The sequence below is a fragment of the Cebidichthys violaceus genome, unplaced genomic scaffold (assembly GCF_023349555.1).
Source record: "Cebidichthys violaceus isolate CVI_PGR_0920_01 unplaced genomic scaffold, fCebVio1.0.p SCAF_36, whole genome shotgun sequence".
NCBI lineage: Eukaryota > Metazoa > Chordata > Actinopteri > Perciformes > Stichaeidae > Cebidichthys > Cebidichthys violaceus.
Genome location: NW_027176550.1, coordinates 2062909 through 2079160, shown reverse-complemented (window position 1 = coordinate 2079160; position 16252 = coordinate 2062909). Strand labels below are relative to the sequence as shown.

At 39.0% G+C, this 16252-nt stretch overlaps 1 protein-coding gene across 1 annotated transcript; it reads right to left on the bottom strand.

Moving 5' to 3' along the window:
- Positions 1-1379: 1379 nt before the first annotated feature.
- On the bottom strand, positions 1380-15378 carry grap2a (GRB2 related adaptor protein 2a). Its single transcript, XM_068725824.1, has 8 exons — positions 15186-15378; positions 6278-6429; positions 6106-6197; positions 5847-5966; positions 3843-4032; positions 3318-3410; positions 2635-2751; positions 1380-2019 (listed from the first exon to the last, which is right to left on the bottom strand). The coding sequence occupies exons 2-8, from the start codon at positions 6353-6355 to the stop codon at positions 1837-1839; spliced, it is 873 nt and encodes a 290-aa protein (XP_068581925.1). The 5' UTR covers positions 6356-6429; positions 15186-15378; the 3' UTR covers positions 1380-1836.
- Between the last annotated feature and the right edge of the window lie 874 nt (positions 15379-16252).

The following is a 16252-nucleotide window of genomic DNA, read 5'->3' as shown; positions in this document are numbered from 1 at the left end:
ACTTTTATAATTTCATCAGATCATTTGTAGGACCAGTTTGATGGTGCGTTTGTGTGCTTCTCATGAACTCGTAAAGATGAAAACGACATCATATGTAGGAGGTGTTTGTGGACCAGGAAGCATTAATTGTGGGTTTGAAGTGTCCTTCAGCGAGGCGACACTGAAGCCTTATTACTCGTGAACCGTTTACTCTGCTGCCATTCATGTGTGTGTGAGTAAATGACAGCACTTTACTGTAAAAGCACTATATATAATGGTCATTATATATCAGCATGTATGTTCTTAATGACAGGTTTCACAGATGAATGGATGAATTGTTAGATGGACGGATGTCTCAGTGAACTTCAGGTCACAGTTTGATAATAACAGGATGTTTGTCCTTTAATCTGATAAAACCTCACAGTGAGTACAGCATGTAAAGGACAGAGGCGGAAATATGCTGAGCTTTCAAAATGATTCATTACAGATCCCTCTAATAACTGCTACTGATGCATATTTACTTGTTGACTCAGTTATGTGCACAGACAACATGTATTAACGCTACTTCCTATCAGGGTCACGTCTGGATAAACATGTTTTTGATGAGGAACGTACCTTTTGGTTCAGTGGTGGTGTGAAGGTAAGAGCACATCAGTCCCTGAAAACCATCTAAGGAGTGAACGTAGTTGTCGTGACGTCACCCATCTGTTCGTGGAGTTCTGAAGCCTTCAGTTTGACATTTTGGCCGTCGCCATCTTGGCTTTTTGCAAACACTGAACAGGAAGTGACCATATCTGGACTGAGGAGGAGTGACGTAGAGACGCCGTATACGTCTCTGGTAGAGACCTGGCAATCAGTGTGTAGCCCCGCCCCTAAATCATCCCCTGCTTTATGGTGTGTTTGACTCTAAATGGAGCATAATGTACTAAATGAACATCATGCTGTATTGAAGAAGACTGTAAACTAGAGATTGAGACCATAAACTCATGTTTACAATGTTTACTGAGGGAATAAATCAACAGAGAGGTAGAGTCATTTTAGACTAGACTTCTATACAACCAGAGGAGTCGCCCCCTGCTGGACACTAGAGAGAATGCAGCTCTAACACGTGAAGCTTTGAAGAACTTTTAAGAACCAGAGGTTGCCGCCTGATTTGGACAACGGCTTTAGTGCAGCTTTTATTTTGAAGGCTAACTTTCCCTTACTTCTGGTTTTATTTTGGCAGGCTCTGGCTGCCCTCATGCAGCAGAACAAGACTTATAAAATAAGAGCAGAAATCTCTTCATAAATCAATGTCAGGGTTCCACTTGAGTAAGAAAAGCATCAGAAGATCTAGGGAACAGGACACCAGTGTGTCCTCAGGAGTCTTCTCTTCGTATGAATTACCTCAGAAGGCTCTCTTCTTCATCAATGACTTTATTTCGAGGAAGTTACACGTCTGTGTCAAGCGTTCAGGCTTCTTGAGAAATCTGCTGAATTTTTCATACAAAAGGTTTTGTGGTATAAAACACGACTACGGCAACAACATGAGAGAAACGGTTCAACAGTCGGTCCTCAGCAGAAGAGACAACCAGCATTGAATCAACTGATTCCTGCTTCAGACGCGTGGTGATACGGACGATGAAGCGTCTCTGAGCCACATGCAGCAGGTTGTAGGAGTTCTTCCTGCAGGAAACATTTGAATATTATCTGCAAACACTACATGACTCAGTGCTCAGAACTCGAGGAGCAGAGATTAGATGAGTCAGTTTATTTCTGTGAATGTCTGCAGGCGGAGGGAGTGCATCGCTGGGGGGGGGGGGGGGGGGGGGGGTGGTGGTGGTGGTGGTGGTGGTGGTGGGGGGGGTGGGGGTGTTCTCACAGCTGCGTCGTGGTGTAGTTGGCAGGAAACAGCCCGCTTCTCCCCCGCAGCCTCCCCTTCCACCACGACGGGTCCGAGCGATCCAGCAGCTCGATGATGTCGCCGGCGCTGAAGCCGAGTTCGTCGTCTTCCTCCGCGTGGAAGTCGTACAGCGCCTTCACCTGCTGCGTGGACGCCCTCTGTGGGGCGGGGGAAGCACGACGGTCAACAAGCTTCAGTGGTGAAGACGAGTTCAGGGTCTTCTTTATGATGTCATAAAATACATCTTAGTACATAGAAGTGTGTGTACAATGACTCAATACTTTGTGTTCTTAACTTATTCAATTTAAAGTAAAACATAAAATCTGCTCTTTGTTTTATGTTTGTGTCTTTCTGCTCTATAATACTATGTGAAGATGACAATGCTAGTAATTTAATAGAACTAATTCATTAATGTAAAAACACATAACATCTTTATTTTGAGGGCACAAACTCATTTGAGGGAATACTTTGGAATTTGAGGGTGTTAACTACTAATTAAAAAAAATGCATTTCTGCAGAAATGATGAAACAAGTTAATTTAAATTAAATTAATTTAATTAAGTTCAAGTTTTATAATCGACGACTTGTTCAAATCATGTCATCGTTTAACAAAATCCAGTTCTAGTTTCAAATGAGATTATTTGTCATTTTATTTTATATTATTCTAAATTACATTTTAGTCTGAATGTAATTTGATGTGGGTTCTTATATATATATATATATGATATAATGAAATGTGTTTGACCTCGTGTGTCGTGAGCAGAGAGGCTGACCTGGGGGGGGGGCATGGTCTCAGACGTGCGGCGGGGGGGTTGAGCGGTTGGGACGGGGCTGCTCCTCCCCGTGTGACCGATGGTGTGAGCTCGCTCCTCCAGACCCACCTTCTTAGCCTGTAAAAGACGAGAGAACGCCTCAAGTTCCTGCTTCAGCTGACTGTAAACTGACACAGACAAACGTCATGTGAGCCGTAATATGGTGGAGAGACACAGCGGGATTCTTTAACTAAACATAACTAACTATTTCACCATCTTTATTAAACATAACTAACTGTTTCACCATCTTTATTAAACATAACTAACTGTTTCACCATCTTTATTAAACCTAACTAAGTATTTCACCATCTTTATTAAACTTAACCAGGTCATCTGTTTCCTGTGAAGACAGAACTTTATTTTGAAAAGACTGTGTGCGTGTGAAGAGCAGGGTCAGGGTCAGGGTCAGGGTCAGGGTCAGGGTGACACGTGTTGCTGGACTTCACGTGAGATATCATAAGAACCGTTTTATTACGGTGAAACTCCGTAGACTCAGTGAAGAGGATATGAAGATATGACGGGCTCTTTCTAAGCTGACAAAAACACTTCATTTTAGGTGATTATAAACTAACAAAAGCACGGTTATGACCATTACATTCCATTTTTGCTGATAACTAACACTGAGAGGTGAAGAGGAAGCGTACCAGCTGGTTGTGAGGCTGGTCTGAAGATCTGCGCCCTGAAGCAACGATGGCTGCAGGTGTGTTACGCTGTTCAGGTAAACTGCCCCTCTTCACCTGAAGGAGGAAGCAAACAATTATAACATTAATAATTTAATAATTAATAATTTAATAGAAAAGTAAATTAATGAATTAATCAAACCAAGCAATATTAATGATTTTATCCAAATGTTTGACTGCTGATGCACAACAGTTAAGACATATAAAAGGTGTAAATATGACAATTATTAATAACGTCATTGAGCGCCATGGATCGTGCATCAGTTGCATCATTTATCTACCTTTGAAGGATATCGTGCTCATGATATCACGGCACAAACACACACAACCCCTAAGAGAATAACTTGTTGATGTTTGCACAGACCGTAAAAGTCTAAATCCTTTAGTCCAGTTCTGAACCACAATCTTTAACTCTAACCCACATGTGTAGGTCGCCGTTTAAGAAGCTTAATAGAAAATGAAACTAAGCAGCCGCGTTGAACAACGTACCGACTGGACGACGGAGGAGCTCCGACTGTCCGAGCTGCCGTCGTTGAGGTAGATCTCCCTGGTTTTGGAGATGGAGGTGGACTTGTAGAACTCCACCAGACGGTTTAGGGAGGTGAACTTCTCCGACCACAGGAAGTAATGGCCTTTGTTGTCTTTCATCACTTTGAAGTGCTGAACGTCACTCTCGTGCCTGAGGGAGGATAAAAGCAGGTGTTGTTCAAATGTTAATATTAGCTGGACCTGAACAACTACCTGAACAACTACCTGAACAACTAACTGAACAACTACCTGAACAACTACCTGAACAACTAACTGAACAACTACCTGAACAACTAACTGAACAACTACCTGAACAACTAACTGATCAACTACCTGAACAACTAACTGAACAACTACCTGAACAACTAACTGAACAACTACCTGAACAACTAACTGAACAACTACCTGATCAACTACCTGAACAACTACCTGAACAACTAACTGATCAACTACCTGAACAACTAACTGAACAACTACCTGAACAACTAACTGAACAACTACCTGAACAACTACCTGAACAACTAACTGAACAACTACCTGAACAACTAACTGAACAACTAACTGAACAACTACCTGAACAACTAACTGAACAACTACCTGAACAACTAACTGAACAACTAACTGAACAACTACCTGAACAACTAACTGAACAACTACCTGAACAACTAACTGATCAACTACCTGAACAACTAACTGAACAACTACCTGAACAACTAACTGAACAACTACCTGAACAACTACCTGAACAATGTTTTTGACTAATATTACTGTTATTGTATTTTTTATTTCTATTTTATTACATTTTTATTGAATTATGTTTTTTGTTGTTTTCCTGTCCACACTTTTCACCTGTCAATCATCTGTGAGCACTTTGAACATGATTGATTGATTGAATTCATTGATTGATTAATGGATTGATTGACTCCTCATGCTGCATCATTCCTGACGGATGTCCTCGGCTGGGTCGTCCTCTGCTGGTCACTGTACAGCACTACATCATCAGGCTGAACTAGAGAGGAATAAGTCAGACCCTGGAGGCCGTGGTGGAGGCGAGTAGAGAGCAGAGTAGCAGAAAGCTGAATGTTTTCCCTGGTGGTCTGAAGGATGCACCCTCTGAAGTAAACCAACTGAACTCCACCTCTGACTTGTTTACTGCGTCGCTGCAGCTGCAGCCTCCTGTAACTTCCTGAAACCTCCTGCTTCTAAATATAAGAAGCCTTGCAGAGTTTGCAGAACATCAGAGAAGCTGCGAGGGCGACATGATGAGTCAGAGTTGACGTCTTTTATATATATTGATGGGCGAAGAGGAAAAACATTGGTTTACTGTTTCTGACGGTTAAATCAGGCCACCAAGTGTAACTCATCTTTTACCAGACAAATCACACCTTTATGTGTTAAAAAACACCAAATCAACAACTACATAAGTAATAACATGCATACTATTTGAATATGTGGTTTTAATCCTGCGTACCTGTGGTAATACCATATATTTAAAAAATCAGCATCAGTATTTTTACATGAAATCCCTGTCTTTTCTCTTCGGTCTCAAATGTTTAACGACTCATCCTGCACTCAGCAAAGCTTACAAAAAATCATCCAATCAAAAGAGAGACTTAGTTATCAGGTATCATTTAAACCTGACCTCGCTGCTTGTGGGGCAATAAAACTTAAAGCTCAGACGACTGAACAGGATTCTGGTAGTTGATCTAATGCATGAATCCATTTGAACCTTTTGTTGAATGGCACATCTGTGGCCACATCAGATTATACCCAATGCTAACAGCAGCTAGCGCACCAGCTAGTTACACATTAACTGATAAGAAGTCGGGTCAAAGACGAGGAAGTTTGTTCTGTCACAGAAACCTTCTGGAGACAAAGACAACGTATTTCATCTGGACCTGAACTGAACTGACGGATGTGGATTTACAGCAAAAACAGAAGCTTTTTGTTCAGATCTTCACTCACTTGACGGAGATGGAGAAGTCTCCCGGGGAGCTCTGGCATCCTCGGATCACGAAGTCTCCCACGTCTTTGCACCGGAGGATTTCCTCTGCGGCGCTGCGACTGGCGTTCTCCTGAAACCAGCTGAACACATGAACACAGAGAGGATTTAATGCTGCCGCTTACCTGATGTTGATAACACACGATGTCTATGAAGTGGACGTCATCCCAAATAAGAGAACTAATTCCCTTCCAGGTGCGCTGCTTGTTTTAAGTCTCTAACCTCGGGCTCTGCAACTCGATGTAGTTCTCAGGAATGAATCCTTCCTGTCCGTTCATCTCCGCTTTGTACCAGTTGTCTTGTAGGCTTAAAATCTGATCAGAGGAAGTAAAGAAACGAGATGTTGCACGAAAGAGACTTTGAAGGCACATTGAGAAGAGAGTCGTCCTCTGACCTTTAGTATGTCGCCCTTTCTGAAGCTGAGCTCGTCGTCTGTCGTTGCAGAGAACGAGTACTTTCCTGTGGCTTCCATCGGGACGAGCAGGAGGCGTTCAGCAAGCGAAGAAAAGCAGCAAACAGACGATCGGGGAGTCCACCGCAAGGGTTCTATCCAGGGAGGAACAATTTCACAATGTCAATAACAATTAGAACGATAAATTCCTCCTTTAGATTGAGTTTTTATTGTCTTCTGACACCCTATATGTAAAGAAATATTGAAGTTGTTACCCTAAAATAGGGGGGGGGGGGGGGGGGGGGGGGGGGGTGAGGAATGTGCCAGCAGCAGGGGAAGGATACCTGCTGGATGAGTGAGGTGTTTGACCAGAACAATGGGTTATCAGCCGGGGGGGGGGGGGGGGGGGGGGCGCTTATTGGATTTCAGCCAATCATTGAGCTGATCGATGGTTGTGAGGAGAGAACTTTTCAGAGACTTTGGAAGAACAAGAGGACTGAATCCTGGACCATCTTCAGACCTCCTCCTGACCGTGGAGCAGACATAGAGTCTGTCACGTGACCCGGACGAGGCCTCACTCTCATGGTTGTTTTGTTATTAATAGTGTATTCGGTTTGTAACTGTTTTGCTTCTGTAGTTATTAAATATCTTATGATTTGATTTTAACCCTAACCAGCTGATATCTGGGAGACATGCGACCTTCCTTTGTCCAAGAGAGTTGAGACGCTAACAATATACAAAACACACAAAGACAACACACAGTGTGTTATTCTATAAATGACGACACTAATGTTTGATCTCTTGATAATCTCTTAGTGAATCTGAGAGGTTCAACGATGCAAAACATAACATCAGGTGAATAAATAGAATGATGAAAGTTAAATATGAACTGGATGTACAAAAGCTCATTGAAGTCACTGTGTAGGTGGATACGGAGCGGACCGTAAACACTTCTTACATAAAGTCCTGCTTGTGATGGAGGGGAACAGGATGTTGACTGAATATAAACACTGAGCACAAACAGCAGCACTGTCCGTTGTTCCACTCAGACGCTTAATGCTTCGATTCCTGGTAACATCGCAGCGTGTGGTCATGTGGGTCGGGTTAAATATCTGTCGACATGAATGAAGGACATGGAAATGACATGCCGGCTTATAGAGCCACTTCCTCGTTTGCTAACCGATTCCTTACAGAGACACAGACGGGAACGCTGGCGTCGTCACATCGTTAGTGGAAATCCAATTGAAAGAGTTAAACTAATGGAGGACCGAAAAGTCCAATTAAAACCAAACCTCAGGATTTGAATCCCAGGACAGCGGCGACCGTGAGTCGGTGTGACTTTTGGATATCTTTCCACTGTGTTCCTTTACCCACGGGGCAAATACACACCAGACACACATCTCAGTATACACACACATCTCAGTATACCACACACCACAGTATACACACACCTCAGTATACACACACCTCAGTATACACACATCTCAGTATACACACACATCTCAGTATACCACACATCTCAGTATACACACACATCTCAGTATACCACACACCTCAGTATACACACATCTCAGTATACAGACACATCTCAGTATACACACATCTCAGTATACACACACATCTCAGTATACCACACATCTCAGTATACACACACATCTCAGTATACCACACACCTCAGTATACACACATCTCAGTATACAGACACATCTCAGTATACAGACACATCTCAGTATACACACATCTCAGTATACACACATCTCAGTATACACACACATCTCAGTATACACACACATCTCAGTATACACACACATCTCAGTATACCACACACCTCAGTATACACACATCTCAGTATACAGACACATCTCAGTATACACACACCTCAGTATACACACATCTCAGTATACACACACATCTCAGTATACCACACATCTCAGTATACACACACATCTCAGTATACCACACACCTCAGTATACACACATCTCAGTATACACACACATCTCAGTATACACACACATCTCAGTATACACACATCTCAGTATACACACATCTCAATATACACACACACATCTCAGTATACCACACACCACAGTATACACACACCTCAGTATACACACATCTCAGTATACCACACATCTCAGTATACCACACACATCTCAGTATACACACATCTCAGTATACACACATCTCAGTATACACACACATCTCAGTATACACACACATCTCAGTATATCACACACCTCAGTATACACACACACATCTCAGTATACCACACACATCTCAGTATACACACACACATCTCAGTATACCACACACCTCAGTATACCACACACATCTCAGTATACACACACATCTCAGTATACCACACATCTCAGTATACCACACATCTCAGTATACCACACACCTCAGTATACCACACATCTCAGTATACACACACATCTCAGTATACCACACATCTCAGTATACCACACACATCTCAGTATACACACACACATCTCAGTATACCACACACCTCAGTATACACACACACATCTCAGTATACCACACACATCTCAGTATACACACACACATCTCAGTATACCACACACCTCAGTATACCACACACATCTCAGTATACACACACACATCTCAGTATACCACACACCACAGTATACACACACCTCAGTATACACACATCTCAGTATACACACACATCTCAGTATACACACACATCTCAGTATATCACACACCTCAGTATACACACACACATCTCAGTATACCACACACATCTCAGTATACACACACACATCTCAGTATACCACACACCTCAGTATACCACACATCTCAGTATACACACACATCTCAGTATACCACACATCTCAGTATACCACACACATCTCAGTATACACACACACATCTCAGTATACCACACACCTCAGTATACACACACACATCTCAGTATACCACACACATCTCAGTATACACACACACATCTCAGTATACCACACACCTCAGTATACCACACACATCTCAGTATACACACACACATCTCAGTATACCACACACCACAGTATACACACACCTCAGTATACACACATCTCAGTATACACACATCTCAGTATACCACACACCTCAGTATACACACACATCTCAGTATACCACACACCTCAGTATACACACATCTCAGTATACACACACATCTCAGTATACACACACATCTCAGTATACACACATCTCAGTATACACACACATCTCAGTATACACACACATCTCAGTATACCACACATGTCAGTATACACACACATCTCAGTATACCACACATGTCAGTATACACACACATCTCAGTATACACACATCTCAGTATACCACACATCACAGTATACACACACATCTCAGTATACACACATCTCAGTATACACACATCTCAGTATACACACACATCTCAGTATACACACATCTCAGTATACACACACATCTCAGTATACACACATCTCAGTATACACACACATCTCAGTATACCACACATCTCAGTATACACACATCTCAGTATACACACATTTCAGTATACACACACATCTCAGTATACCACACATCTCAGTATACACACACATCTCAGTATACACACACATCTCAGTATATACACACATCTCAGTATACACACATCTCAGTATACACACACATCTCAGTATACCACACATCTCAGTATACCACACATCTCAGTATACACACATCTCAGTATACCACACATCTCAGTATACCACACATCTCAGTATACACACATCTCAGTATACACACACATCTCCTAACATGAAGCCACTTCCATCTGTGTGAGGGTAGAAGACAAACCTCTCAACATTACAGACATTTACTGTAAATTTAACCAGATGGTACTTTTGCAGTCACCAGGGAGATAATTTAACAAAATAGGAATTATGGAATTAGTCTATATCTAAAACTATTGTCAACTCACATTCATATGATTTTGTTGATTAATCAATAGCGTTTCTCCACAAAGAATCCTGTGTTTACATGTTTATTACTTTCTTGGAAATAAGTCATTCAGCGTGAAGAACAACTGATCCAGTAAAGAAACCTTAGTTGACTCAGACCAAACCTAAGAATGAATAAACATAAAAGAATGAATAAACATGAGCTTGTTGCATAGATTAATAATTGATTAATACCAAAATATGTAACGACAATCAAATGGGTGAATGGGTACGCTGACTGACTCAACTTTGACAGTTTCATTTTAATTAAATCATTGTTGTAATAACTCACAGCTTTCAGAGTTCTTCACAGAGTCCAGTTCTTTATGAATGAAGGTTTATTAAAGTAAACTACCTGAAGGGACACTGTGTAGCGTTTCTACTGGCAGAATGAGCCGGTCCTCCTCAGAGTCCACCAGGTTTCTACAGGAGCCCTGAACGGACACTCTAAAGAGGAACAATTGCCTTTTTTACGTTTCCTCGTCGGCCACCGGAGTTTCAGTTTGATCAATACATGAATTCAAATGACCATGTTACACATTAGGGTGGTGTCAATGACGCGGTACTTTGGACTGTCGACGTTTAACCAGACTAATAAAGGTTAGGAAGCGCTGAATTAAACCACAGACTAAGATCACTGTCGGTTAATTAAGGAAGTATTAATTACTACAATGTGAACATGAAGTCTAACTGACATGTTGTACCTGATGGTGTTCAAACATTATGAATTATAAATAAAGTGAGTGTACGTCATTTAATAAAGGCTCTTCTGGTCTATTAACATCAAACATTGTTGTGATTTATTAACTTATTGTCACACACATTTCACTGTAATCTTGATTTAAATGAATGCACTTTGATTCATAAGACATGAAACAGCCTCGTCCAGTCTCAACTCCTGACTGTGTTTGAGTGCAGAAATAATAAAGAGGAAATCAGATACAGTTTTAGTACAGCAAGCTGTCCCTGCATGACCGCGGGGACTTTTTCTATATTTCATCTTTGATGTGTAACTTCTGCTTCAGTCAGCGTTTAATGACAGAGGTTACAAACATGACGGGACGCCATCAACCATCAACCATGAGTCAACCATGAAGTCCAGAACAGAGGAGGGAATATTAATGAACATATTAAGGGTCAGGGTTGGTTTGGGCTCAGTTCTCCTTTTGACTCTGACTTTATGTTAATTAAGGGCCGGATCTTAAGAACCATAAATATAGAAATGTGCATTTCCAGTTTTTACGGTCATTACAGTCTCCAGACATATGGTGAGGCTTTGGAAGAAAACAGTGGTAGAGATTACAACGTATGAGTCCATGCTCAGTAGATGAAATATTAAATATTAGAACCCAGCGTCTGTCCGTCTGACGACAACAAGCCTCTGAGGGCAACAGACATATTTCTAGTGTTCTCCAGGTATCAGAAAGTAACGTTGCGTTCAACTATCAGTGCATTCAACTTTGAGGACCTTCTGATCTAAACGAGGTAGAGGAAGTTGTCTGCAGAGTTCTTTCCCGATGTACTCCTGTTGTCACGTGACGTACGTTTGACTCCGCCTCTTCTGCTCTCCACACGGACCGTTTACCTGCATGGAGCCAAAGTTCTGACGCGATCGCTCGGTACAACTCGGACTGCAAATAGAAAGCAGAGAGCTTCCAGTAGCAACGTCTCGTCCCTCAGGTTCTACATCTGCAGACATCGTCAATAACGTCGCTAAGAAAAATGTTCTTTGTTCAAGTTGGAACTATGACGAGAGGTTTTCCTGCATCTCTAATCTACTTTAAAGATATTTGAATTATAATGAATTTACTTTATACAACATGCATCACACTGACTATATATATATATATATATATATATATACATATATATATATACGTATATATATATATGTATATATATATACGTATATATATATATGTATATATATACATGTATATATATATATGTATATATATACATATGTATACGTATATATATATATATATACGTATATATGTATACGTATATATATATACATATATATATATATATATATATACGTATATATATATACGTATATATATACATGTATATATGTATACATATATATATACGTATATATGTATACATATATATATACATATATACATATATATATATATACGTATATACGTATATATATATACGTATATATACGTATATATATATATATATACGTATATATATATATATATATATATATACGTATATATATACATATATACTGAGTATATGCAGACAACTATGATCTTCATTCATGATGGACGTGACAATGATTGTTTCTATCAATAATAATTGTGGTACAAACAATGTATGAAATGTCTTATTTCACAGTTCTACTGAAAAACAACAACGATGTCAACAGTTACTTCATGTTGAGTTTTGTGTTTCTCTCATTATCAATTAACCAGACAATTGTTTTCTTTAATTGTTTTTGCAGAAAGTCGTCACATTTGATCCAACAGTCAACTCAACAACAAAAGATGTTCAGCGCTCGATCAGAGACGACAAAGAAAAGATGCAAATATTCACATTTATGAAGCTGAAAGCAAAGACTTCTTAACATTTCTGTTAAATAACAACGAATTAATGTGATTAATGTGATTAATGTGAGTGTGTGTGTGTGTGTGTGTGTGTGTGTGTGTGTGTGTGTGTGTGTGTTTGTGTGTGTGTGTGTGTGTGTGTGTGTGTGTGTGGAGGATGAGAGGAAGTTGATTTTGAAGATACCTTGTGGTTCATATCACCACAGATAATCATCTGCATTTAAATGTTTCACTTTTGCAGTGCAGCGCTTGGCATTGACGCTGTAGAACGACTGAGCTGTAGAACGACTGAGCTGTAGAACGACTGAGCTGTAGAACGACTGAGCTGTAGAACAACTGAGCTGTAGAACGACTGAGCTGTAGAACGACTGAGCTGTAGAACGACTGAGCTGACGTTCTACAGCTCAGTCCTTAAGGAACATGAAGAACACGATGCGTTGAACATGTCTGCAAACATCATGATCAAATGAAAGAGGAAGAGTTCTCCTGTTACAATGTTACATATTATATCACCTGATTGTTGATCACTGTGTTTTACGGTATTTCACTGTAATCGTTGGTCACGGTGGAGCTAGTTTTAACGTTGTATAAATGTTATTGCATCATATTCTAAGGTCATCGTGGGATTTTAACGTCAAATCTGAATATATCTGAAAAATGACTAAACAGTGATTTATGTGGAGCAGCAATGATTATTCTAATAATGTGTTCATGAGCTGATGATGTCATGTTATCATGTACTTTATGAAATATCAAACGAATGTGAAAAACAGAACAAAAGACCTTTAACAACTGTTATTAAACTACTTTATGACATTAAAGACAAGAAAAGACACCAAAATCAAACGTATTATTAGTTATGATAGATATATATATACTTCAGTTATGATATACTTCAGTTATGATATATATATACTTCAGTTATGAAATACTTCAGTTATGATATATATATACTTCAGTTATGATATACTTCAGTTATGATATATATATACTTCAGTTATGATATACTTCAGTTATGATATACTTCAGTTATGATATATATATACTTCAGTTATGATATACTTCAGTTATGATATATACATACTTCAGTTATGATATATATATATACTTCAGTTATGATATATATAAATACTTCAGTTATGATATACTTCAGTTATGATATACTTCAGTTATGATATATATATACTTCAGTTATGATATATATATACTTCAGTTATGATATATATATACTTCAGTTATGATATACTTCAGTTATGATATATATATATACTTCAGTTATGATATACTTCAGTTATGATATACTTCAGTTATGATATATATATATATACTTCAGTTATGATATACTTCAGTTATGATATATATATACTTCAGTTATGATATATATATATATACTTCAGTTATGATATACTTCAGTTATGATATATACATACTTCAGTTATGATATATATATATATACTTCAGTTATGATATACTTCAGTTATGATATATATATACTTCAGTTATGATATATATATACTTCAGTTATGATATACTTCAGTTATGATAGATATATACATCAGTTATGAAATATTTCAGTTATGAAATACTTCAGTTATGATATATATATACTTCAGTTATGAAATACTTCAGTTATGAAATACTTCAGTTATGATATATATATACTTCAGTTATGAAATACTTCAGTTAAGATAGATATATACTTCAGTTATGAAATACTTCAGTTATGATATATATATACTTCAGTTATGAAATACTTCAGTTATGATAGATATATATATATACTTCAGTTATGAAATACTTCAGTTATGATATATATATATATATATATATATATATATATGCTTCAATTATGAAATACTTCAGTTATGATATATATATATATACTTCAGTTATGAAATACTTCAGTTATGATATATATATATATACTTCAATTATGAAAATTATGATCATAACTGAAGTATACCTCCTCTAACCCTCCGTGTTACACCAAAACCACTTCCCCAGAGAGACAGAGAGAGACAGAGAGAGACAGAGAGACAGAGACAGAGAAAGAGAGAGACAGAGAAAGAGAGAGACAGAGAGAGAGAGAGAGAGAGAGAGAGAGAGAGAGAGAGAGAGAGAGACAGAGAGAGAGAGACAGAGAGAGAGAGACAGAGAGAGACAGAGAAAGAGAGAGACAGAGAGACAGAGAGAGAGAGACAGAGAGAGAGAGAGAGAGAGAGACAGAGAGAGAGAGACAGAGAGAGAGAGAGAGAGAGAGAGAGAGACAGAGAGAGAAAGAGGAACATCTCTGATCTCTCTCTGAAACAATACTTCTTTCAGGAAGTGTGTTTCTTCATGTCACTATAAACTTGTCTGATAGTTGATATATCGCAGCTTACCTTCGCTGCTCCGGACTTCAGCTCGAGGAGTTTATTCTAAGGCTGGCCTCGTCTCCGTCACAGTGAACGCAGCATCATATTTCATATTCATATACATCAACAGATGTTTGCATGAACAAATAGAAGTCCTGCTGATGGAGTCCGGTAGAGACGGACGAGCTGTGAGCTCCGTGTGTCTCTGCTCGCGCTGCGTGTCGACAGAAGTACCAGCCACGGAGCGCGTTACGACCACTTCCGCCCTCGTTTCAAAATAAAACTCCACTTGTGACTCACTAATGAACTGAGGCTGTCCAATAGGCGAGATGTAAAGGAGTTAAAGTTAAAGTAGAAGTATACAGATAAAACCAGAGTACTAGTAGTAATACAGCTGGTTAAAGCATGTGAATACACACAGAGCAGACAACAGCTCACACAACCATTCACATCGCTGAGTAAAAGTACCAATTCAACATAGGTTACTACACTACAAGTAAAAGTACTGCATTTCAACTCCTGCCAGAGGTATTAAGCGTATCAGCAAAACAAAGTGGTGTGAGGCCATTGAAGGTAGAAGTATCCACGTGTTTCAGCACTTTAAGCAAGTGTTTGCAGTTTTGGAAAGTTATTTGCTTAAACATACAGCGAGCGGACGATAAGATTTAGCTTAGCTTAGCTTAGCATAATGACTGGAAACAGAGGGGACAGCTAGCCTGGCGCTGTCCGACGTCATGAAAGCACCACTAACTGACGTTTGTTCAATTTGTAGTAAATAGAAATGTAAAAACATCAATTTGCTGTTTTTAAGTGAGAAATATTAACACTGAGTTCTCAAACTGTGCTCTCTAATTGTTGTTTTTATAGTTTGATTTCTGATTAAATAAAACAGATGTAATGGTGATGAGTGAGTACTGGACTTCATTAATTAACTACACTTGCATATTCATATATTTAAATGAGGGCAGTTAATTAAAAGCAACAACAATGAAGGTTATCAAACATGTTGATGGTAAAAAAAAAAGAATCAAACACAAATTATTATTTCAAGCAGAATATTTTGAATTGTCTTAAACAAGTCTGGGAGGAATCTT